At 42.3% G+C, this 25,477-nt stretch overlaps 1 protein-coding gene across 1 annotated transcript; it reads right to left on the reverse strand.

Moving 5' to 3' along the window:
• Window positions 1-84: 84 nt before the first annotated feature.
• DCAF12 (DDB1 and CUL4 associated factor 12) lies at window positions 85-18,295 on the reverse strand. Its single transcript, XM_081066653.1, has 4 exons — window positions 17,907-18,295; window positions 16,564-16,818; window positions 3,503-3,709; window positions 85-2,441 (listed from the first exon to the last, which is right to left on the reverse strand). Exons 1-4 carry the CDS (start codon window positions 17,982-17,984, stop codon window positions 2,361-2,363), a joined length of 621 nt encoding a protein of 206 aa, XP_080922779.1. The 5' UTR covers window positions 17,985-18,295; the 3' UTR covers window positions 85-2,360.
• Between the last annotated feature and the right edge of the window lie 7,182 nt (window positions 18,296-25,477).

Raw genomic sequence — 25,477 nt, forward strand, 5'->3', positions numbered from 1 at the left:
TGCTTAAAAAGACAGTTTTCCTTAGCAAAGAATAATGAAGTACTTAAAAAACTAAGAACATTTTTCTTTGAATTGAGCCCTAAATACAGTGCTGGTGGTAAGCTAAAATGGGACCATCTTTCTAGAGTACAACTGAGCAATCTGCAGCATAATTGAGAAAGTTTGTGTTCCCATCTAGGAATAATCCACTATCAAAAGACCCATATACAAAGATATTTATTCAGAACAATCTCTACGTCCCACAGTATGGCTATGTTATAGTTAGAACCACTTTAAAAAAAAACAAAAAAAAAAAACCAAAAACATTGTTTTAAAATTCCTTTCCAGTAAAGTTAAATGTCAACTCTCCTGTGAGACCAGATAGTGCCCTTCCCACATTTAAATTGCCTGAGTGCTTTGCAGTAAAAATTGTCTACCATGGGAGAAATAGCATCCAATTTGTTTGCATCATAAGGCTTGTGGGCAGCGATTCAAAGCGGAGGGTTCATCATGTGTGAAATACAGAAAGGGCCAGCGAGAGGGCACATCTGGAGAGCCACACACGGTTTATTATGCAAATTAAAAAAATAAAACTGCACAAGTTTTACTATGAAAAACTTCAAGCATCCTAAAATATTGCAAGAATTTTACAATGAGTTATATACTTATACCTATATTCCACCATCACCATTTTATTATATTTGGTATGTCATATACCTACCCATGTATCCATCCCTCTATATGAACCTATTTTAACCAATTAGAAAATATGTACTTAAAAAAAGACTAGTCAAAATGTTAACAGTGGTTATCTCTGGGTAGAGATATTGTGGGTGATTCTTATTTCCTTTTTTGTTTATCTGTATTTTAAGAATTTTCTACAATAAACATGTATTACTTTTACAATAAGGGAAAATTATTTAAAGAACTAATTTGGTAGCAATGTGAAAATTAGATTAGAGATTAGACTAGAAGCACAAAGAAAATATGGAAGGATATTGGGGTAACTCAAGAGATTGATGATGAGCACTTGAGTAGAGAATACAGAAAAGAAATTGATGGTATAAGAGATATTTTAGAAAACAGTATCAACATGGCTCGGTAATCTAAGGAGACTGAAAGGCCTAAGACGAGTCTTAGTTCTCTGGCTGTTTCTGGATGGAAGATGGGAGCATTCACCCATATATGTAAACGGGGGTGTGTCTGTGCCACTTGGAAGAGAGATGATGAGTTTGAATACACTGATTTTGAGATGGAATGTTCAGGGTTTGATGCTCACCATCAAGACTCAACATTAGCACTGGTTAACAAGTATTGAGCATTTTCAATACGGCAGCCACTACACATTATCTCATTTAATCTTCCCATTGACCCTCTGAAGTATATATAATCATTATCTATGTTACAGATGAGGAAACCCAAGTCTCAAAAAGCTTAAGTGCCTTGCCCATGATCATAGTGCTAATAAGTGGTAGGACCAGGATTCAAATTCAGGTCTCTAACGGCAGAGACAATGTTCTTAAAAAAACTGTTATTACTGTTCAGGAAAAGTACGTATACTTGGGAGTTATCAGCTTGAAAACAGGACACTGGCAGGGTATTTGGGAGGCTCCCAATAACCAAATTTAGTGCAGGTTATCGACATCCAAACAGTCCCTACAGAGATGACATGACAGCCTCTGCCCTCAAGGAGCTCTCATTTCTTGGGAGAGACAAATGACAGGGAATCCAAAAACTTCTGAACCACTCCTGGTAATTCTGACCTGTAAATAGGTTTATTTTTATTTGGGAAGCTGGAATGGGGGATTACATTTTTACATATGGATACCCAGTAAAAATGGTTAGCGCTCTGAGCTTAACTTCCTAGGCTACTGCGTTTTTATGTATCACTAGGTTATCTACTCTACACTCATATCCATATATTTTTTTCTGACAGTTCTACCACTGGGAAGAAATTCCCCCAATCCTGTACAGTTTTTATCAACAAGAAACTTAACGCTATACAGTTAGTTGTACAGAAAATGATAACTGCTCCTCATACTTTATAGAGCACACCAACTTTTCCTAAACACTTTAACAACCATTACTTCAACGAAACCCCACAAAACCATTGAGGCTAACATGCTATCACACATGCTTTTTGGAACAAGGCAGAATATGACTAATAAACGAAGTATTGCCAGTACCTCCACTTGCCATGTCAGGAATATATAGGGGCAATGACTTATCTAAGGTCACATGGTAAGTCAGAAAAAGAGCCAACATTAGAAACAAGGTCTCCTGGTCCCTGGCTGATGGTCTGTTTACTGGGCTATTTCCACTCACACTATTATCCCTTTTCAACTCCTAGCCTCCCTCCCTCCCTGCCACACCAAAACTCCCTACAAAAGGGCAATTTTACCAGACACAGCCATAGTGTCGTTGATCCATGCAATGGAAAAGATCCAGTCCTTGTGCCCATCCTTGGAGAGGAGGGAGTGACAGGTAAAGAGAGGAAAAAAAAAAATTAGTAAAATAAGGATTACAACGCATACTCTTGAAAAGTATACAAGTCTGACTGAAAATATCTTTGTAAAAATTGAACTCTGATCTCTAGTGATTTCAACTCATAGGGCATGATCCCACAATCTTGAACTTCAGTTTTAAGGAGCTCCAAGCTGGTATTCCTATGGACAATAAGCACGCCTAGTGGACACAAAGCTCAGGCCTTCTATTTCTGGATGTCTTATTTGGGGCCCCTACACACAATCACCCACCTTTCATCACTCTCACCTCGTCCTACCACTCTCCCTCTTTCTTCTGGGACAACAGCTATAACTGACCTCTTTGCTGCTCCCTCTGTGTGTAACTTCTCTCTTCCTCCAGACATCAACATGGCTTGCACCCTCATTTCCTTTTAGTCTTCCTGCTCAAATGTCACTCTTATCAACGAAGCCCTCCCTGCTCATCTTCTGAAATAGCATTTCGCACCACACTCCCTACGGCTTTAGCCTGCCTTTACTCTTCTCCAAAGCACTTACCAACTTTGACATACCGCTGGTGAATATTTATTGATTAACATGGTTTATATTTTGGTTTATGTCTCCCTTCACCAGAATGCAGGCTTCAAGAGGAGAGGAGATTTATCTGTTTTATTCATAGTTGTGCCCCCAGTGTCTAAAATAATGCTGGCCATAAAAAGCTCAACAAATAGTTGCTAAGTGAATGATTTAATAAATTTTGCTCTTAGACGATGGGCAGACGTGTGTATACTGACACTAACCCACTGCTGCTGGACCCAGGTGCGCTGCTCACCCCTTTATCAATCACATACTGTCAACATCCCTGCTACTCCCTATAGGGAGTACAGTCCCCATTCTGAAATTTCCACCCCCCACACCTTACCTCCATGCCCCTGGAGTCAGCAGAAATCTACAGGAAACTGTTCCTTCCCAGGGGTCTTGTGGAAGGAGAGTCCATGTGACCTACTGGGCTCTGTTGAAAAACAAGGCTACCTCTAACTACAATTATTGAAGGAACTTACATCTCCCACACACACAGGATCTAGTGTAGGCAGCCGGTAGATAGCAAGACTGTTGGGGTTGTCTCCTCCGGTGGCTAACAGTGTTCTAGAGGGATTCAGCTCGATGGCATGAATACCACAGCCCTGCTGGGTCACACCTCCCGGCTCCCGGTCCTTCAGAATGGGAATCTTGGTAATCTGGCTTGTCTGCACATCCACTACAAAGAGCTGTAAGAGAAAAGGGATATAAAGCTAAACAGCGTTTCTCTTAATGTGGCTGACCCTGAATATAAACATCCATTCACTCAATTATCCATCAAACAATTGTCTCCTACATGATAGACACTGGGAATTATTAAAGGCATGGTCAGGGCTACTAGTCAAATGAAACATGAAAATATGACAGAAATAGGTATAGTATGTTACATAAACACGATTAGGAAGCAGTAAATTTTGCTTGGGATTCAAACACCACTTCAAAGACGATTTGCATTAGACTATGGACCTAAAGAACCTGACAAAGGGTCTTCGGTCAGTTTGGGTATATATTATATGCTTAATTCTTATCTATACATGCATAGAAACTTAGAAACAAAACACAATTCCCAGAACACATCACAACCACTATGAAACATACCTACAAATGTTAATATAACCCCTTTTCATTCTCCATGATTCTATGCAGAGAAATGTTTTATGGAAAAGATCAGTCTCTATTAGAGGGCATTCCCAATAACGTCTACTATTAAAACTCTTTATATGATTTAATGATTCATTCCTTGACTCACTCATTCATTTATTTATCACCAACACACACATATATATACCTTATAGTATAGGTATAGGTATAGTATGTAGTATAGGTATAGTATACCTATAGTATAGTATAGGAAGTTGATTTACAATCCTGTCAGCAATTCTCATAGTGAAGCCAAATAATATCAAATCTTTGTGTAAAGTAACCTACTGCTTACACATATCTAGCAAAGAAAAACTATGAGTCTTAAATTTAAATATAAAAGGGAAAGGAGTAGCTGGAACAAGAGTACCAGGCAGAGACTGAGGAAAAAGTTTACAAGAGTGGAGGAGAGAGGGAAACCACTCTTGAATCTGTAACGTTTTAAGTGCTGACGACTACTGACAGCAGACTGACTGCCTAACTGGCACCATTGCTGATGTGTCCTACGGGCATTTTAAACCCAACGTGTCCAAAAGAAATTATCTTCCCCCTCAAATTGTTCATTTCATCTAATGCTACCACAATTTGCCCAGTTACCCAAGCCTGGGATTTATCCTAGACTCTTCCTTCTCCTCAGTCCTATCATGTAACCTAGTCCTGCCAAATCTACTTCCTAAGTATTCTTACAGTTGCCTCCTTCCTTTCCAGCCTCTCTCATCACTTCTCCTTTGGACCATTACAACTAGTCTTTGTGCCTTCAGACAAGGCCACCTTCAAAACTCTTCTCCATACTATAATCATAAAAATGGAAATCCTCCCATGTTAATTAAAAAATACCCAATAGTTCCCCTTTACCTAAATCCAAGCTCCTTAGAATGGCATCACGACTCTCCTCAATCTGACCCCTACCTATCTTCTCTAGCTTCACATCCTGCCATGGACTTTATGCTCTAGAAATAACTGATGATTAATTATTAGTCACACAAAAATCTTCAATGCAATATAAAGTATTGTTTCATGCTCACGCTGTTCACCATACCAGAAAAGCTTTCCCCCATCTTTTCTTTATCTGGCCAACATGTACTTATATTTCCTGATTCAGTTCAGACATGTCCTCTCTGAAATTCCCAAAACGTCCAGGCTTGTTACGTTCTACTCTTGTAGGCTCTCAAGCTAAGCCCTCCACTCACAACTTAGACCCTATTATACTGATTTAAAATTTTGTGTCTCTCCCAATTCCAAGAGTAGGGGACTTATCTGTTTGGTTCTATAATCCTGCCCCAAAATGCAAAGCTACATAGTAAGCACCTGCATAGTAGTCACCTTTCAGGGGGGTCTGCCCAATGATGTTAGGGAGCTCCCACATCTCTGGGACCCTGTAGCTGTGTTCGTTTTATAACAGCCCAGATCTCCAGATCACAGCACTGCCCAGGGATAGCCTCCTGGCTCAGGGAGAACCAGTCCAGAGGCTATATTAGACTGTGTCATTCAAATTTTCTCAGGAATATGGAGCTGGCTGGTAGCACTACACTGTCTGGGTGACCATTTTTTACCAAAGCCAGTCCCCAAAGAAAAGAAAACAGAAGAGAGAAAACAGCCATCTTTGGTTCTTAGTGGCTTTCCAATACTTAGTTCTATTTCCTTCTGAGATTCAGAGATACTTCCTGCTTTTGGGGTTTGTGAACAAGCCCTTCTGAAAAACGTGAGTGGGTTTCTTACCCTTTCAAACAAATGATCTCTAACCAACACAGCCCTTCAAACATTTAATGAAGCAAAATTAACTGCGTGCTATCCCTTGGCGTTGTGTGGGACAACGCACCTGCAACATGTTAGCTTCTAAACCAGTGATTCCCAAACTGATTATTACTGTAACCTGGGGAAATTTCTTTTAGAAAACTACAAAACAAAAACAATTTCCATGCCCTACCCTAAAACCCTTCCAATCAGAAATTACTGAGTTTGGGGCCAGCAAAATTGATTTCCCCCCCAAGGATCTCCAGGAAAATCTGTAGACTGCCCAGGTTTAACAACCACTGACCTAGATCCTTGCTAGTCAAAGGAGCACCTGGGACCTTGTCAGAAATAAAGAATCTCAGGCCCCATCCTAGATCTACTAAATCAGAATCTGGCATTTCCCAAGATCTCCAGGTCCGCTGAAGTTTGAAAAGCGCTGATGTGGACAGAATCTGCTCTATACACGGAGGGCAGTGAGTCTGAAGAGACACAAGAGTAAACTGACCTGCAACCTGGAAATATCTGAGTTTCTGCTATGGAATCTGAGGGATGGTTAAAACTTCTAAGACAGCTAATAAAATGTAGTGGCTAGCACAGGGCTCAGGACAGAATAGGTGCTTACCAAGTGATAGCTAATAGTAATACACTATGCTAATGTTTGTTTAGTTGCAGGGTGTAACAAAAGCTTCTACACTGGGTGAAAAACATTCGATACAAGGGAGATGGAAAAACTGGTAATAGATGGGTCTGCAGAGGCCTAGGAAACCAAGAGTTTACCCGCAACCTTCCCCTCATCTTTGCAGAGAAATGACAAGGTACCATGTGAAGGACAGACCCCTTCCGCTTCTTCATAGGAATCACAGGATGCGCAGGAGCTGCCTCACACTATCTCCCCATGCTCTCTGACAAGGCGCCCAGGCTTCATGCAGTTCCCGTAACACTTCACAGAATGGGGCTACTCCACATTCACCTACTGGGATCCCTGCCACAAACTAGCAGCATGGCAAGGTAAGCTTGAGGCTCAATGGCTCCCTGCAGTTTACATTCTAGAACAGAGGGGAAAAAAAGAAAGCAAAAGCCAAGATTGTAAGACCAGCAAGTACATCTCTGGAAGCATGAAGGTGTATGTAGATACATGCAAACGTGCATACATACAAAGATCACAGTGACTTAATAAACGGTAGAGCTCACAAAGTTTCTAAAACTTGAGTGTTTTAGCTGGAGCCTAATGGAGAAAGGAAAACAAACGCACATGGGTCACACAGACATCAAGACAAACTACACTGAGTCACACAGTAAAAGGCAAGTAGGCAGCCTAAGTTTGCTGAAAGTTGAGGAAAGGAAAGAACAACTGAAATCAATGGACAATATTAGACCAAACGATATAACAGTTTTAGGCTCTTTATTCAACAAACAATATGTACCAGCCTTTTGAAAATGCCAAATTACTTTCCAAAAAAGGTTTTTGTAGCAATGTATATACGTACCGGTTCCACCACATCTTTATCAGAACTGGGTATACTTTATCCTTAATTTGTACACAGAAAAATATTTTGTTTTTATCTGTATTCCTTCCATAATGAAATTAAATATAATTGTCTTTAATTTACTCATTGTACCTTCTCTTGTATAAATTATATCTAAATGAATTCCTTTTAAATGTTTAAGCTATTTGGGATATGAGAGACATACAAAAAGCAGCCATTTACAGGTTAGAGAAATGCTCTCTTACAGGTTAGAGAAATGCTCTCTTACAGGTTAGAGAAATGTTCTCTTCTCAATTTAGAATTACCTGAATTTGGCCAGAAATACACCTGAAGCCTGGAACCATCAAACCACTGCCACCACTTCCGCCTTCTCTTCCACTATCACCATTAATTACATCAACAATTTACTGAACACATGTTCTAGGCACTGTGCTGACAGCAGCTCGTTCTCTTCATGACTCTCCTACTGTCTCTGTTTATTTTAAAGGTGACAGGAGAGGATTAGGAGATCTCTGGCTTGTCCAAAGGCACAAAGCTAGTAAGAAATGGAACCCAGACTCAACCCACAAATCTCTGAATCCAAATACACAATGCAAAATGACTTAATCAAATATCTTGGTATAAATGAGGATATTTCTGACATGTTGACATGTTACTCTTCTAGAAAAGAGACCAAAAAGTTGGAAAACTAATGGCCTAAGCTAAGATCTGACCTAAAAACATAATGAGCAAGGGTAGGGGGATGGCTCAGTTGGTTAGGGCGCAAGCTCTGAACAATAGGGTTGCCGGTTTGATTCCCACATGGGCCAGTGATCTGTTGCCCTCCACAACTAGATTGAAGACAATGAGCTGCTGCTGAGCTTCCAAAGGGGCAGCAAGGTGGCTCAGTTGGATAGAGCGTGAGCTCTCAACAGCAAGGTTGCCGGTTCAATCCCCACATGGATGTTGGGCTGTGCCCCTGCAACTAAAGATTGAAAACGGCAACTAGACTTGGAGCTGAGCTGCGTTGCGCCCTCCACAACTAGACTGAAGGACAATTACTTGTAGCTGATGGGCCCTAGAGAAAAACACTGTTCCCCAACATTCCCCAATAAAATTTATTTTTTAAAAAAACTGAATTAAAAAAAATAACGGCAAGTCTCTTACTTTATCTGTTAATGAGACGAGGAACAGCAAATAAAAAAAAAATTATAATAACCATTTGTCAAGGCTTCCTCAAAGTGCAGTAATAAGATTTAATTAATTACACCCTGAATAGATATTAACCAAGATGCCTACAAAGAAATTTTTTCAGGTCCATTAAATCTGATGCCCCAACCTGTGCCTTGAGTGTGGTTTAGAAAATACATACTTCTTGTCTAGATTTAACAAGGTGGCAAAAAAAATTATTGCTATATAGCAATAATGGCCTTATTTTTCTAAGCCAGTGATTCATATAAGAATTGCCTGAGAGCTTGTTTAAAATGCCAATTCCTAGTTTCACTGAAGGAAATCCTGATTCAGGACTGGAGTGAGGACCAGAAAACTGCATACTTAACACATACTGCAAGTGACTATGACGCAGGTAGTTACTGGGTCATGCTTGGGAAAAAAAGGCCTGAACGATCAGGAATCAAACATGCATCAATTGAAAAGAAAGTACACTGGCAAAAGAAGGCATGCTTAGCTCATGGAATTTTTGTATTCCGTTGTTGTTCTGGCAGCCACTCAAGTGATTATGCATGGGGGTGGGGAGGACAGGTAGGGCCCAAGGAAAACAGGAACCAACTGAAGTAACTAGACTGTCTTATTAACTTTCCTCAGGTAGTTGGCCTGCCAGGCACTTCCAACAAAGCTCTGCTCTCAGCAACCCAGGTTTCCCCATCTTCCAAAGCTAAAGGCTGCAGGAACACGCCCAAAATTCACCAGGGGCCAACTGAACATGTGACTCAATTCTCCAGATAAGAAAGGTGATTGACAGTATTATTCATTATTAAAGGCTAGACGTGAACCAAAGAGAAAACAAAAATAAATTACCTCGGGGAGATTCAATTAGCCTTGCCAGTCAACCCCCCCGTTACTGAGTCACAGTCTTTCTCTGTGGTTTCTACTCTGCATCAGTCATGTTTGTGTACTTGGTCCCTCAACATTCCTGTATGTTCCTGGGTCTGCTATGGAATGGGCACCTGTTTCCTTCCCATCAGCTGAAGCCCCTTCCGCCTCTAGGAAATCTTCTCTGAATACTCAAACTATGAATGACTTCCTCCTTGGAGCACTCCTGATTGGAGCTACTAATGAGGACCTATGCTATGGCTAACTTTGTGTGTATCAGATCCCAGCTAAGCAAAGGTCAGGACCCATGCATTATATATGGTGTGGTGGTGCACTTTTTACAGGAAAAACTGGTACAGTAATCAAGAGACAAAGAAACATTTCTACCATCCCTGAACACTGTATTTTTACATTAAGAGAATCATGAATATATTATAGTATAAAATGTGTAACTATATTAAGATAGTCTTGGAACTTCAAAGAATTTTCGCAGTTGCTCAATACTGTACACTCACTGAATAGTCCTGCTATGTATAAGGGGTATTTCAGTGAAAAAATTTGAGGAATACTTGGTATAATATAAAAAATTCTGACAAGGAATAAGGAAAATTGGGGCCCAAACTTAACTCCATTCCTATTTCATTACAAAATCTCAGGCAAATCAGTTTTCTGCTTTGGGTCTGTTTCCTCAACTATAAAAAGAGAAATGGAGGTCAGTGATTAGGACTCCATTACCTTTCCAGTTCCTTCCAGCTCTGTCTGGGATTTGTTTTTATACCACTGCAATCCCACATGAGGTATACAGTGTCTTGCTATACATAGGAGAGATTCAAATGTTTATGGATTTAATAAATGCAAACACAAACCACAAAGTTGTCCCACTACATTCTAGCCAAAGAGATGCAGAAATATTACTCCAATTCCTCTCATATTTAAAAACTGTCCCGATGAGAACAACCCCATCTAACACATGAGAGGGCCTGATGGCCTTCATGGATCCAAAGGCAAATAAGGCCATTTAAGTGGAATCAGCAGCCAAATTAAGCAGCCAAATTAAGCAGCCAAATGTTGCAGCCCAACCATAATCCTGGATTGAATTCAGATGCCAAGTTTGGGTCCGTTTCTTCCTTTTATAGCCTAGACCAGGAAACAAACACATGAATAGTCCACAACTTAAGGGTCAGGCAGAAAAGCAACACTCCTAGATATCACCAGGCAAAACTTGTATTTCTCTTAAGTCTCATCTTGAACCACGCCCAGGCATCGTTCCCATTCCCATAGAAAAACGTCCTGTCATATGTCAGCTTGACAAGAAGTAAAGAACGTTTTCTCTGACTATAATGTCTATCAAGGACCCAGCTAGGAAGAAAACCTGGAGCACAGGAGTCAACATGTTCCTTCTCTGTTCACTTTCCAAGATCAAGGGCTCAGATCACTTAAGAGAAAAACTGGGGGAGGCCGGATGGCTCAGTTAGCTCTTAACAACAAAGTTGCCGGTTCGATTCCCAAATGGGAGGGTGGGCTGTCCCCCCCTGCAACTAAAGATTGAACACGGCAACTAGACTTGGAGCTGAGCTGCACCCTCCACAACTAGATTAAAGGTCAGCAACTTGGAGCTGATGAGTCCTGGAGAAAGAAACACACTGTTCCCCAATAAAAAAAATTTAAAAAAAAAAGAAAAAGAAAAACTGCCTGCCTCGAGCTCTGCAGTGGTTGTCAACAGAGAGCATAATGTTTGCAAATGCATGCCTTTGAGCTTGTATGTATATGTGCATGTGCCTGATTGTCACGATAATTGAGGGTGCAGGTTGGAGAGGGGTAGGGAGTATTGCTGACATCTACAGAGCAGAGACCAGGAATGTAAAATACCCAGCAATATGATATGAAGGCCCAGACAAGGAAGAAACCACCAAAACACCATATTGTTTAGAAAAGCTGCCCTAAATAAATTCTTGAATCCTTCCCCAGGACTGCTGCTTAAGCCCTAACATTCTTGATCATTCACCTCCTCACATACAGAGGGTGATCTAAAGTCTGTAACACTATAGGAAACAGATTCCTGGGGCCCACACCTGTGCTAACCCAAGCAAGGCCTTCCCAAGACGAAGACAAGTCAGAAAGGGGCAGCCAAATCCAGCATTATCACATATGAAAGGCATAAACTTATTTCTACTGCTCCTCTTCCTAAAGACTTATAACATCAACTAACTTTGTGTGAACCGTAGAATTGATGACTCATTTCCACAACGATTTCCAATCTGGACACGTTCCCCAGCAGAATGAACTTACCAACATAGCAATTCTGTCACTTCCACATTTAAAAATCTTTCTCTCAAAAGAGTAAAATATTCTGAAAATGAACTAGACTAATTCTGGGACAAATCTGAACATTACTTACTAGATAAAGGATGACCATATGCCATTTAAAAAAATGGATAAATAGCAGGTTACTATCCTAACTACAAAACAGGTCATACAGATAAGTATACTGTTAACCTGAGATGTACATCTGGAAGGGCGCAAGGAGTCCTGTAAGCATTTTCAAGCATTTTCTAAAAGGCTGTGATTCCTTTGGGAAAATAAAATAGTAAAATGAGGGGGAAATGAATAAAATAATCTGGTCAGAGCAAAACTCCCACACTTGACCGTATTTTGTTTCCTGGTGTCTCGAGTTGAGTTTCATATTCTGCTTTTATGATCTCAGGAACCTGAACATGTAATCTCAGGGATATAGCATTATAGGTATTCTCTCAACCGTGGCATTTACCATTCCACCCACCCCACCCTCAAAATTAGGCTCCTCAAAGTTTTTCTTCCTCTCATTTCACAGCAAATTGCAGCCCAAACTCATCTTGTCTGCTTCACTATGATCCACCAAGACTGTGAAGTCAGCAGTATACTTCTGGGAGATGGTAAGAAAGAGAAAAGCAGCCCTGGCATCCAGCCTGGTACAATCCGCTAGCCCTTGGTGTCCTGGTGAAAACAATTTCACAAGAAATTTTCCCTGAAAGCCCCTTTTCCCTTTTCCTTAAGCCTTCCCCAAATCACCTTTGTAAAACCTTTCTAACACCCTCTTACTGAGAGGCCCCATGGCTCCCTATGGTGTAGGTTCTCCCCAGTGGCAACAAGCAAATGTATGTTAAGTCTTTGGCTGGAGAGCATCAGTAAATGAGAAGTGAGAGTTTGTGCCTAAAATTAAAATACAGTGATACCTTGGTTTTCGAACGTAATCCGTTCTGGAAGATGGTTTGAGTTCTGATACGTTCGAAAACAGCCGACAGCTAGGCCTCAGATCTTGCACTCAGTGGAAGCTGCGTGACATGTTCGACTTCCGAGGCATGTTCGAAAACCGAAGCATTCACTTCGGCGTTCGTAAACCGAAATGTTCGTCAACAGAGATGTTCGAAAACCGAGGTACTAGTACCTCAAACTCTGCATGAATAATTATCATTCTGCCTATCACCACCCTCAAACCGTGCCCCCCTCAAAATATCCGCTTTTTTGAACGGTTTTTGGTAGTCTCCTGGTTTTCCTATGACCTCCCTGCTCCCCCTATAGCAGTTCTTCCTGCCCCAGAAATATAGGTGTATTCCAAGGTTCTGTTCTTAGCCCTTTCAATATCAATGGTTCTAACCCATTTTTGGCTCACAGTATTTCCTTTGAAAATCTAATGAGAGCTATTAATTACTTTCCACACCCCATCTTCCCCATATTGTGACCAGCAAATACACACATAATAAAAAATTTGCAATTTTAGGGAAGGTTTCTGGAACTCAAGAGTGCCTTCTCTATCCTCTCTCCCATGGTAATATAACGATAATTTCTTACACATATATCCTGTTTCCCCGAAAATAAGACCTAGCTGGACCATCAGCTCTAATGCGTCTTTTGGAGCAAAAATTAATATAAGACCCACTCTTATTTTACTGTCTTGTCACACTAGATTCTCTTATTTTACTCTAAGACCGGGTCTTATGTTAATTTTTGCTACAAAAGACTCATTAGAGATGACCGTCTGACTAGGTCTTATTTTCGGGGAAACGGTCTGATTCCCAAACCACTAACTTCAATCTTTACTCCTCTCCCAAATTTCAACTAATTGAAAGCATAAAACTGAACTCATTTGCTCTTCAAATCTGCTCAATACTCACCCTGCCATCCTCCCACTTATCCCGGTTCAGACATCAGTATCAGTTTTGACTTATTCCTCTGAATGGATTAAATCTGAGTATGTCAACATCTATAGATTCTACCTCTAAGATAACTAACATCTGTTTCCTCCTCATCCTCTCCTCACCACTGTTCTGGTTTTGCTACTTACTACCTCTCATCTTTACCATAGCGCTAGCTAGCATCATGTAACTGCTCTCTGTAAAACCATTACTCCAGCCACATCACTCCCTGCTTAAAATCCCTGGGCCTTGTCTCTCCATTCCCCACAGAATAAAATCTTAGCCTAACATTCAAGGGCTTCCACAATTTGATCCTAATAAACCTTTCCAACCTTAATCTCACAACGCTCTTCTAGACGCATAAAGCTCTTGTCACACTAGATTCTCAGTATTCCTTATAAATGGTTGATACTTTCCTCATAAAAATGTAGACTTCCAGTTTCCTTTAAAAAGAAAAATCTATTAATGCTAGGCCCAAATTCCTACATGGCAACAATGGGCTAGAGCCAAGAATGTTTTCTCTGGCTCTGTGCAGTCCCCACTACTTCCTACTGTCTTGTACCTGGCAAACTTCTTAGCTGGCTTTTCTGTCTGGCTCGGTGCATAATCTGAGTTTATAGCTCTAAACCAGGAAAACATACCTATCCACCCTGATTCCCAGACTCATGTTCCAATTAAGGTTATACTACCTTTCTTTCTTTAATTAACTTAGTAAAAATATGACCATACGATTGTTATTCGTGATTACAACGTAGGCTGGCCATCTTTGCTGTTATTCCTGGCTTTCTGGCCTCCCAGTTCAGGTGTCAGGCCACAGCACAGGGCAATTCCCACGCCAGGAATCAAGCTACAGAAAAGTAGCTGCTTTTATCACAAACGGTGACCCACTGCCTCAGCAGAGATTTCAATATTATAGCTCCAAGTCAGTTCCTTGGAAATGACCTGGTTTTTTAGCATTTGTATACACTCAGTTAAATGCTGGTGAATACCGACCATCCAAGAGAAAAACAGCTTCTAACCGGCAGTTACATATTAATAGGTTATTTTAGAATATAAATAGTTGTGGCATACTTTTCCTACTGAATACATGTAAATCATTTTATTGATGGTAAAATTTCAATACATTAAAACTTAACTTACTATTGAGAATCCAACTTGAACTCCTCCTCCCCTAAAATCTTCACATATTATCCAAAGACAGACAGTTCTAATTGTTTAAATAATTTTCCTTTCTTCCAAACTAAGGGAAGTCCCAAGGAGTGCCAAGAGTACTGGAAAAGGCTTTGGATTCACTATCACTAGTACTGTTTTGAGTAAGATATTGTTGCTAATTTGAAGTAGTTCCCAAGATATCCACAGCCACCTTCTCAGCACTGGATATTACCACTCCCATTTTAGAGATGGGAAAACAAAGGCACAGCTAAGGGAATCATTTGCTAAATGTCACAAAGTTCAGATAAGAGTAGTATTCCCAGCTTTGCTTCTGGAAGCTAAGCAAAGAAAAACACTAACTATAAAAAGAAAAGAAAAGAGGCCCCCACTTAGGGTCAGGAGGACATAGAAGCAGAAAGAGGTATGTATTAGCAGTAGGTTAAATTATTATTTAACATTATTCTCACCTTCAAAATAATCAATAATAAATGCAAGAGGAGACTAGGATGATTACTTCAGGTTACAATTTTACAACATTTGTCGGGCAAAACACTGCAATGGTATGTTTGGGGAGTGGAATGAATTCCACCAAATAAGGGACTCTCTACTCCAAGTAACAATGACGACAGTTCTCTTAAACCACAAGTGGCAGCCTGAGAGACTAGGAAAATGAAGTTTTGTAGAGGATTGCCGCCACCATTTAGTTTTGAAAGGCTTCTGTATGACAAGCAATCTTCAACAGAAGAGGAAATGAAAGCTTGGGCCCAATCACCATGGTATTATTTCCTTCCTTAAAACTCATCTTTAAATCTTTGCCCATGTCCTTTATAACAAACACTTCTGCCAGTACTTAAGACTTTCTTGATCCACAGAACCTTCCCTCTTCCAATTGATCCAAGATGTGTTTCTGTCCAGGGTAAATTTACCCAGCCATTACAACATTACATGTCTATTCATACAGGTAAGGGGAAAATGGAGAGAGCAGCTGGGCCTACATTCGATCTTTTCATACACTTCATTCAGAATCATTTTCTACCTCCAGACCCTGCCTCTTTTCACTTGCCATTCCTCTGACATCATGCTATTTGTGCCCTTATGTTCCAATTATAGCCATCGTATCTAATTATGGATTGACTTATTTTATCCATGCCTGAAATTGTGCTGGCTATGTTACTTACTGATAAATTTTTCCCTTCATTTACTTATAAGTGTCTTCTAAGTCATTCTATGTCAAAACAACTTTTCTCTCTTCTAAATCCTTTTCAAGGAGACTACTTTGCAAAGAGCAAACATGTACATCCTGAAATACTCGTGTATACCACCAGACACACATTCCCTGCCCATTCTCCTAAGAAATACATCTTTTGATTGTATTCCCTAAACGTGAATGTTTGCCAAGTGCTATCTTAAGTACTTCTACATATGGCTTTAGGCTGGCAGGTAACACCTAGGTTTTCACTATCAGGCATCCTGAATGATGCCCTGAGCATCAGTGTTTCCTAAGTCTTTCCTCTGAGGCCTCTAACTTAAAAAGAAACATAAAAAGATGAAGCCAAAAGAACTCTAGAAGCAGTGGCACTTCCATATGGCAAGAGACCTAAAGAAATAAGACTCCTCGGAAAATGTATCAGAAAATAATTGTAGAAGTGGGAAAAGAAGCAGAAAAAGAGAGGAAGAAGTCATCAACAGAAGGGAAAGGAAAGGAGAGTGAGGCAATCTCCTCACAAGAGAAACTGATGGGGAAAACGAGCAGTGAGAGGTTCTAGAACATGTGGAACCACATACCCGGGACCCAGGAGAAAGTTCACCTCTCCCCCAGACACTTACCGTGTTGCATTTTGTGCCACACACCACTTGCCTATGATTCAGCCACTGAGATGCAAACACTTTATTCAGGGTCCCAAGGTGAAACTCTCTCTCCTTCAGGAGACTGGGAAGTTGCTGTGCTGCATAACCATGTAACACTCGAGAGTAGCTGGTTTCATTCTGTAGCCTGACTTCCCGGTTCTTCAGGTAGTACACTAAAGATCTCTTCACTGGGGGGAGTCTTTTCCTTTTGTGAAGGGAGTGATCCCAGCCAAACTGTGGAAAGCAACATTGGAAATCAGGGCTTTGACTACCTTTGTACAGAACAAGCGATCCTACTGTATTAGAGATATCACCAAGAACTCATCCTGCAGGATTTACATACAAAAGAAATACAAACACATGAGAAGAGTAATCTCAATCCAGATAGTCCAGTTTAACTCTTCCAACAGTGAAAAGATGTTGCTCATAGTCAAACCTACCTATGAGAAACGGATTAAAGACCGGGGAATGGAAGCAGAGGACAAAAGATTTACTAGGCCTTTTAGGAGTGAAAGATTCAGATACCCTAAAGTTATCTGATAGGGAAGGGAAAATGGAGTCAAATGATTACCATACCGACCTGGGGTCCATCTCTACCCAGCCCCCTTCTCCCTCTCAGCCTGTACTTCCTGCGGAGCATGGAGAACGCAGCCCAAGGAGCCAGACTGGGGTCCCACGTCTTCCAAGATGAACGATCAATGGCCGCCCCCCTGTCACCAGCCCCGCGCTCCAGGCAGTTGTAGAATTCGAAAAATCAAACACCAACGGGGTGGGAGGCACCGGAAATCAGAGTCCGAATACGCGTCCAACAAGGTCTTCCTCTCCAAAGAGGGAGTGTAGGGATGATACCTGGGAATTGCTGTTTTCTTCTAGGGGTCCAAGTACCAGCTCACTTGAGTATTCTTAGGGAGATTCTTTCCTAATCATCCCCGCTTCCCGGGGGGGCCCCAGTAAGGCGGGCTTTTAATCTCCCTCCCCATATCTTCTGGAAGTTTGTTCCCGATTCCCTTCGACTTCGGTTTCCCTTCCTCCAAAGCCCAGATTCTGGTTTCTCCTCCAGCCCCATTCCAGGCTGCAGGCCTCCCGCGGAATATGCCCCATTTTCAAGTTCCTCTTTAGCTCTTCAACCCTCCGGCCTATCCGCTCTTCAGTGAAATCCTGATGGCCCAAACCCGACCCAATAAGCCGGGACTCCGCTCTTGCCCCACCCCCACCTCCAACAACAGACCTTGGGTGCCGGTTCCGGTTCCCCGATCCGCCAACTCGATACCCCTCTCGTTGCCTTGGCCTTATCACCCGAGCCCCAGCCTCTCAGCCCTCACCTGCAGGCCTTGAGCGTCACTCCCAATTCCCGGCGAGGCTGGCGCTTTCCGCTTCCTGCTAACTGCTTTCCGGGCCATAGTGGGCAGCGCCGCCACAGCCCCGCAGCCACATGGGGCGGGGGAAGCGAGGGGTAGCAGGACGGCGGGTCATATACTGGGCCCCGGGGCCGCGCACCTTAATGTGTCCGGCCCAGAAAATGGCCCGGACCCGGGGCGGCAGTAGAAAAAGGGGAGGAAGGCAGAAGGGAAGGAGGTAGGGAGGACCGGGGCTGGGAAAGGGACAAGGAAGGGGAAGGGAAGGCAAGAATGAAAAGCGTCCCGACGATCGAGTGGGGAAAGGACGGCAAGCGGCTAGAACCAAAACACCCCCTCCCCTCCACCCGCGCTCCGTCACTCTTGCGCAGCCGCATTTCTCGGTGCGTCGCCACGGAGACGCTGCCGGGACTAGAGGGGCGGAGTTTAGAGCTTGGAGGAGAGTACGCGGCTGTTGCTTAGCGGCTGTCAGCGGGTTTTCAACGGTCGTCTGGCGGCTGCTGGAGATGAGTGACCTGGGGCCAAAGGAATCTGGGTTCTAGCCGCCGACCTCGGACCCCCGCCCGCTCATCCTGAGGCACCCCGATGTGAGGACGACTAACCCGCTTGGAGAAGGAATCCCTCCCAGCGTACCCTCTACCCGTCGAGCGCCGCACGTTTCCCTGAACCTATCACACGGAGCCCTGACGCCAAGGGCTGGGCTCTACGGGAAGAGGCAGAACCTCCCCCCTCCATTCCCCGGAGTCCGCACAGAATTCACGCCTGCTGGGCCGGACTCACCCGGTACGGAGAACCTGCCCAGCCGCGTATTACCAGCCTCGGCCACGCCCGTCTCCCGCTCGCCCAGCCCCGCGCCCGGCCTCGGGTCGCTCTCTCCCCACTCCCGAGGAGCCCTGAGGTTCTGTTCTCCACTCAGTCTCCTCCCTCGCCTGACCCTGTCTTTTGCCCTAACCGCAACAGCCCCTCAGTCACCTTTTCCTCAGCTACTGCAACCTCGCCTCCCTTTAGAGTCTCATCACCTGCCGGACACATTGTCTTTGGTGCTTTATAAAATAGGCCTCACCCCATCATTTATGTTTCTTACATCTCCCGTGCAGTCCTGAGCCGGGACTGGAACAGGAAATTGCCACTGCTTGCTTTCCCCCGGGGGGCCAGGGTTGTGTCTTCATGAGGGCAGATGGGGTAAAATTCTGAGCCATAGAGAAGAGAGTGACCATTGGCTTCTCAGTACAGTTAGGCCTGGCATCGGTCACCAGACAACGGGGCTTCCTCAGGATGCCCTTGCCTTTATTGTCAGAAGAGTAGGAATTTGAGTTCCAGCCTCTACTTTCCTCAGGCAAAAAAACAAACAAACAAAACCCGTGAGGAAGCAGCATGCTCTTGCTTGTTGTGGCTGACCAGCCTCAGGCTCAGTGCCTGGTTGCCTGCTGGTCCCTTTAGGCTTCAGGCCTCAGACCTCCAGGGAGCTCTGTTGGCCCATCTGACGTTCTTCCTCCAAGGAGATTTGGATTTGTTTTCCAAGTTGAATCAGAGACCAGTGTTCAGGTTGAGACAGGAGCCTCTGCTATCACAAATCAGCACTTCCACTAACCCCTAATCCCACCTTGGGAAAGGCACCCCCATCTTAACTTGGTCAGGACTATCCCTTCAGACATATGCACACAGTGAATGGGTTAGAAGTGGGTCAGCCTCCCTTTTTTGAGCCTGTTGTTCCAGTTCTGTCATGCCTCACAATGCCCTAGATGACCCACGAGACCATTGGGCAAGAGTCTGAAATTCCTTTGAGAATCTCTAGGCTCATGCCACACTGTGCTTGGATTCTGGTCTCTGCCCATGTCAGAGGCTGCAGGCACCTCCCTGAGGTTGGTGCACTTCATCTTGACATCCCAGGAACTATCTCCGAAAGCACCTCACAGCAGAGCTCACTTTTAAACTTCCAAATGAATCTTCATTCTATTTTATTTCCAAAGTTTAAAAATTCACGGTTGCTTTTTAAAAACATAATACCAAGTATTTATTAGGAGGTAGAATGACTGGAACTCTCATACATTGCTAGTGGGCATGTAAATTGGTACAAACAATTTGGAAAAATCTATGGCAGTACCTACTAAAACTAAACGTATACCTTATGATCCAGAAGTCCCAAGCCAAAACATGAAACAAAACAAAAGTCCTACTTCTGGTTATAAACCCAATATAAATTAGTGTTTATATCCACCAAAAGTTACTTATAATAATATTTATAGCAGCTTTATTCATAATAGCCCTGAATTGGAAATAGTTCAAATGCAACCAATAGTAGAAAAGATAAATTGGGGTTCCCATGACCTCCTCATCAGGTTCAATAGTTTGCTATAATGGCTCATAGAACACAGGTAAATAATCAACTTACTATTACCGGTTTATTATAAAGGATATAAAGGATACAAATGAACAGCCAGATTGAGATAAATAGCGTGAGTCCGGAGAGTCCTGAGCCACAGGAGTTTCTGTTCCTGTGGAGTTTCAGGTGCACCACCCTCATGGCACGTGAATACATTCACCAATTCAGAAGCTCTCCAAACACTGTAGTGTAGGGTTTATATATAGGTTCCATTACATAGGCATGACTGATTAAATCATTAGCCATTGGTAATTAACTCAACCCCTAGTTCCTCTCCCCTTCTCAGAGGTTATGGGGTGAAGCTGAAAGTTCCAACCCTCAGATCACATAGTTGGTTCCTCTGGCAACCAGCCCCCATTCTGAAGCTATTTAGGGGTCTGTCTTGAGTCACCCAGTTAAGATAAATTCAGGTATGGTGGAAAGGGACAAAAGAAGCTCCTCTCACTAAGATCACTCAGGAAATTACAAGAGTTTTAGGCACTCGTGCTAGGAACCAAGGAGAAAGACCAAAAGTATTTATTTTGTATTATATCACACTCTCACAGTAATAGGAGTCAGAATAGTCATTATTCTTGGTGTTTACTAACTGGGAGAACCTAGGGAGGCTTCTGGTGTACTAGAAATTTCTATATCTTGATCTGGGTGGTGATTTATACTAGTGTACACACATATGTAAAATTTTATCAAGCTGTGCATTTAAGATTTGTGCAGTTTTATAAATATACCTCAATTCAATCATGTGCCACTTAATAATGGATGTGTTCTGAGAAATGCATCATTAGGTGATTTCATAGTTTTGCAAATGTCATAGAGTGCACTTTACACAAACGTCCAGGTATAGCCCACTACACACCTAGGCTATATGGTATAGCCTGTTGCTCCTAGGCTACAAACCTATACAGCATGTTACTGTACTGAATACTGTAGGCAATTTTAACTCAATGGTATTTGTGTATTAAACATACTTAACCATAGAAAAGGTACAGTAAAAATATGGCGTAAAAGATAAAAGCTATACCTCTATAGGGCACTGTCCCTCCCACTAACTTGAGAGCTACTTGAAGGCAAGGATTCATCTCCAAATCCCTCGTGCCTGGGAAGGCACCTAGCATATTTTATGCACTCCCTAAATGTTGAATGATTGAACAAAGAGTAAGTCAAATGTATGTTCTACAAAGTCCTATGTATGTTCACAGTAAGGGTAACAATAGGTATAGGGAAGAGACTGTTATGAAAATAATGCTGCAATAACTCATTTCCCTAATCTTGGGTAAATTACTTAAAACAACTGTTTTTCTAATGAACAAAACAAACCAAAATACATACTCAAAATAGAAACTTGGAAAACAAGGAAAGAAAGACACAAGAAGCAAAAATCACCCATATTTCTGCCTTCTAGAAGATAACCACTGTTTATATTTTACATCCTGATGAGTGATCTTCCAGGTCTTTTTTGTATGTAATTGTATCTGTGTCTATATTTCCACATATAGTTTTTTTTTAACTATACTGTTTTATCACATTAAATAAAAAAACCCACAGTTCCCATTTTCTTCACCCCCTACCTCTCCAAGTCAGTTCTTGGAACCATTCCATCACAATTCATTGTACTGCAGGAGGCCCATGAATGGGCAGGAGACCTAGGACCTGCTCACCTCTTCCCTTCTCTTTGGCTTGGTCTTGCCAGAAAAAATAAATAACAAAAAATACTATAAAATACTTGGGACAAATTGAATTGTGTTATACATTCTTAGTAACTTGTTTATTTGCATCGATTCCTCAGAGCAAACAAAGCAGATGTTGCCATAATTCCCTGTATGACTCTACCCTTAATCTGTTGGAGCTAATTAACTGTCCTTGCTAGCAAAAGGCTCGGGAGGAAAGCATTTCTGTTAGGAACAAGGACTTGAGAATTTTAATCATAAAAACCATTATAAAAAAAACATAGGAAGAAAAGAGACCTGGAAGACATAAGAGCATGAACTGGCCAGATGGTAAGCCCTCAATAACTGCTCTCTTATGATGCAAAAATGTTAATTCTCAGAGGCATTTGAATGGTAATTTCACCCGCTGTGGAAATATTTTTCAGATCCTGGGGCATAGATTATTAAGGGTAGAAAATACTATAAAGACAGCTCATCTCATTAAACTCATACTTTTACAGAAAACTGAAGCCAAAAAAAAGTCAAGTCACAGTTGGCAGATGACTGAGAACTCTGGTCTCCTTATTTTCAACTCTGCCACATGAAATATCTAGGTTCACGTGAAGTTGAAAGTGATATTTATCATTTTCCTAGTACTCTCATGTTTTCTCTTTTTTTAGAACCTGAAATATTTTATCCAGAACATCAACTATTTTGAGAGCAGAAATTCTTTTTTTTTTACATTTTTTTTGCCTTTTTTTTTTTTTGTGTGTGTGTATATGTGTGTTGAGAGCCCACTGGCCCATGTGGGAATCGAACCGGCAGCCTTCGGAGCTAGGAGCATGGAGCTCTAACCGCCTGAGCCACCGGGCCGGCCCGAGAGCAGAAATTCTTTAAAAACCATTACCAAGAAATAAAAGCAATAATTATCTTTGAGATTCTCCTCCTTTCTACATATGTGTATGTGTATTCCTTCTATCTGCGGGTGTGTTTTTTTGAAATAAAATTGCAGACATTAATTCCCTGTTATTTAAACTTAACATATTATGAGAACTTTCCCATGTTATATATTTTTTGAAAACATATTTTTTTAAGATACATACATTTTTTTAATTTTAATTTTAATTTTTTTAAAAAAGATTTTATTGGGGAAGAGGAACAGGACTTTATTGGGGAACAGTGTGTACTTCCAGGACTTTTTTTCCAAGTCATGTTGTTGTCCTTTGAGTCTTAGTTGTGGAGGGCACAACTCAGCTCCAGGTCCAGTTGCTGTTGTTAATTGCAGGGGGCACAGCCCACCATCCCTTGCGGGAGTCGAACCGGCAACCTTGTGGTTGAGAGCCCACTGGCCCATGTGGGAATTGAACCGGCAGCCTTCAGAGTTAGGAGCATGGAGCTCTAACCATCTGAGCCTCCAGTCAGGCCCTGAAAACATAATTATTAGAGCTGAAAAATAATTCAACAGAAGAATGTACACGGAGCGGAGCATTGTCATTTAGAGCACTTTTTTTTTAAAAGATTTTATTGGGGGAAGGGGAACAGGACTTTATTGGGGAACAGTGTGTACTTCCAGGACTTTTTTCCAAGTCAAGTTGTTGTCCTTTCAATCTTAGTTGTGGAAGGTGCCGTTCAGCTTCAAGTTGTTGTCCAAATGAGCCATCCGGGAGCTCAGCGGCAGCTCAGCTCAAGGTGCCATGTTCAATCTTAGTTGCAGGACTTGCCTGCAACTTGCCGGACTCAAGGAATTGAATTGACAACCTTGTGGTTAAGCGCCCACTGGCCCATGTGGGAATCTAACCGGCAGCCTTCGGAGTTAGGAGCACAGAGCTCCAACCACCTGAGCCACTGGGCCGGCCCTAGAGCACTTTTAAAGATACTTTCTCAACCGTAGCTCACACCCAACTGACTGCTCCGAGCAAGTTGAAACTTGTCACAAACTGTTACTAAGGTTTGATGTGCCGCTTCCCATATTGAAGATGCCTGCCTTTCCATTGGATGGTACTTAGCAGCAGCATTCATCATATTTGTTGACTACAGCGGAAAGGCTCCGCGTGGCAGGCTTAGAGATGAACTGAGAAGACGATAAGCTTTCACCTCTGGTTGATCTTTAGCCTCAGGGCAAGCATGAAGTAGATGTCAAGGAAGAGTGGTAAACAACCTAGCTAAGCAAGGAATGATCCAACACATCACTGCAAAGACCTGGAGTTTTTTTTCTTTTCTGTTCCTTTTTTTCCCTTCCTTCATTCCTTTCCTCTAGGCTTTTAAGGAAATGTGGTTATGTAGAAGAAGTATTTAGGGGTTTCTAGTTTTTAACATAATGATATTTCCAACTTACTCTCAAAAGGTCCAGAAAAGAGAAGTTTCACTAATTTAGTAATTATATCTTAGGCCCAACTGTGTGATAGTAGTGGTGGACAGCAGGGATCACACTTGGACCTCATCCCTGCTCTTAAGGAACACTAGTAGAGGAAACCATCTAACTAAAATAACAGACAGTCTAAGGGCCATAAGCAGTGTGAAAAGGACCACAGAAGCTCAGTGGAAAGAGAGGTTCATGAATGGCTTCTTAAAAAAAAGGGGGTGGAAGATGAGGGTAAGGGGGATCAAATATATGGTGAGGGAAGGAGAATGATTCTGGGTGGTGAACACACAATGGGATTTATAGATGATGTAATACAGAATTGTACACCTGAAATCCATGTAATTTTACTAACAAATGTCACCCCAATAAATTAAAAAATAAGAGGGAAATATAAAAAATTACTAGAAGAAAAAAAAAAAAGAATGGCTTCTTAAAAAAAGGTCACAGGCCGGCCCAGTGGCTTAGCTTAGGTGGTTGGAGCGCAGTGCTCCTGACACTGAGATCGCGGGTTTGATTCTGACATGGACCAGTGAGCTGCACCCTCTACAGCTAAGATTGTGAACAACAGCTCTCCCTGGAGCTGGGCTGTAGTGAGGGGGCGGGGAAGGGGGGGGCTGCCATGGATGGCTGTTGGCCAGTGTGAGTAGCCTGCGGCCTGCGGGAGATGCCGTGAGCTGCTGTGATCAGCAGACCAATGACCAGCGACCGACTGCCTCAGTGGGAGGCGGGGGAACAAGGCTCATAATACCAGCATGGGCCAGGGAGCTGTGTCCTACACAGATAGACTGAGAAACAATGGCTTGAAATGGAAGAGGGGCTGAGGGGGGGGGGAGGGGGAGGCAGAAGAAAAGGGGGGAAAAAGCTGGTCAGAGAAGCTAATTTTTGAAAGATGTAGAGAGTTTCAAGGGAGATGGGTAGAAGCTGGCTTTGGAAGGGTGAAGGAGAGTACTGCTAATTGTTCCCCAATATACCCATCTTTTGCTAGTAATGGATCCCCCTATGTTTAGCTATGTGCTTGGTAGTCGGCTATACTACATTTTTAACCTCTCTTGCAGCTATGTATGACATTGACTACATTCTGGCTGCCAAAAGGGAAGTGAACTGACGTAATGTTGGCAACACCTTTAATAGGAAGCTACTTGACTTTCTC

The sequence above is a fragment of the Rhinolophus hipposideros genome (genome assembly GCF_964194185.1).
Source record: "Rhinolophus hipposideros genome assembly, chromosome: 11".
Classification (NCBI taxonomy): domain Eukaryota; kingdom Metazoa; phylum Chordata; class Mammalia; order Chiroptera; family Rhinolophidae; genus Rhinolophus; species Rhinolophus hipposideros.

Bases quoted from the DNA above. Each gene is read 5' to 3' on its own strand.
- DCAF12 (XM_081066653.1), bottom strand. From the start codon at position 17,984: ATGGCCCGGAAAGCAGTTAGCAGGAAGCGGAAAGCGCCAGCCTCGCCG. The intron at 16,819-17,906 runs GTGAGGGCTGAG...TGCTTTCCACAG, and splicing joins GTGACGCTCAAGGCCTGCAG to TTTGGCTGGGATCACTCCCT. The intron at 2,442-3,502 runs GTAAGTTCCTTC...CTCCTCTCCAAG, and splicing joins ATCCTGTGTGTGTGGGAGAT to GATGGGCACAAGGACTGGAT.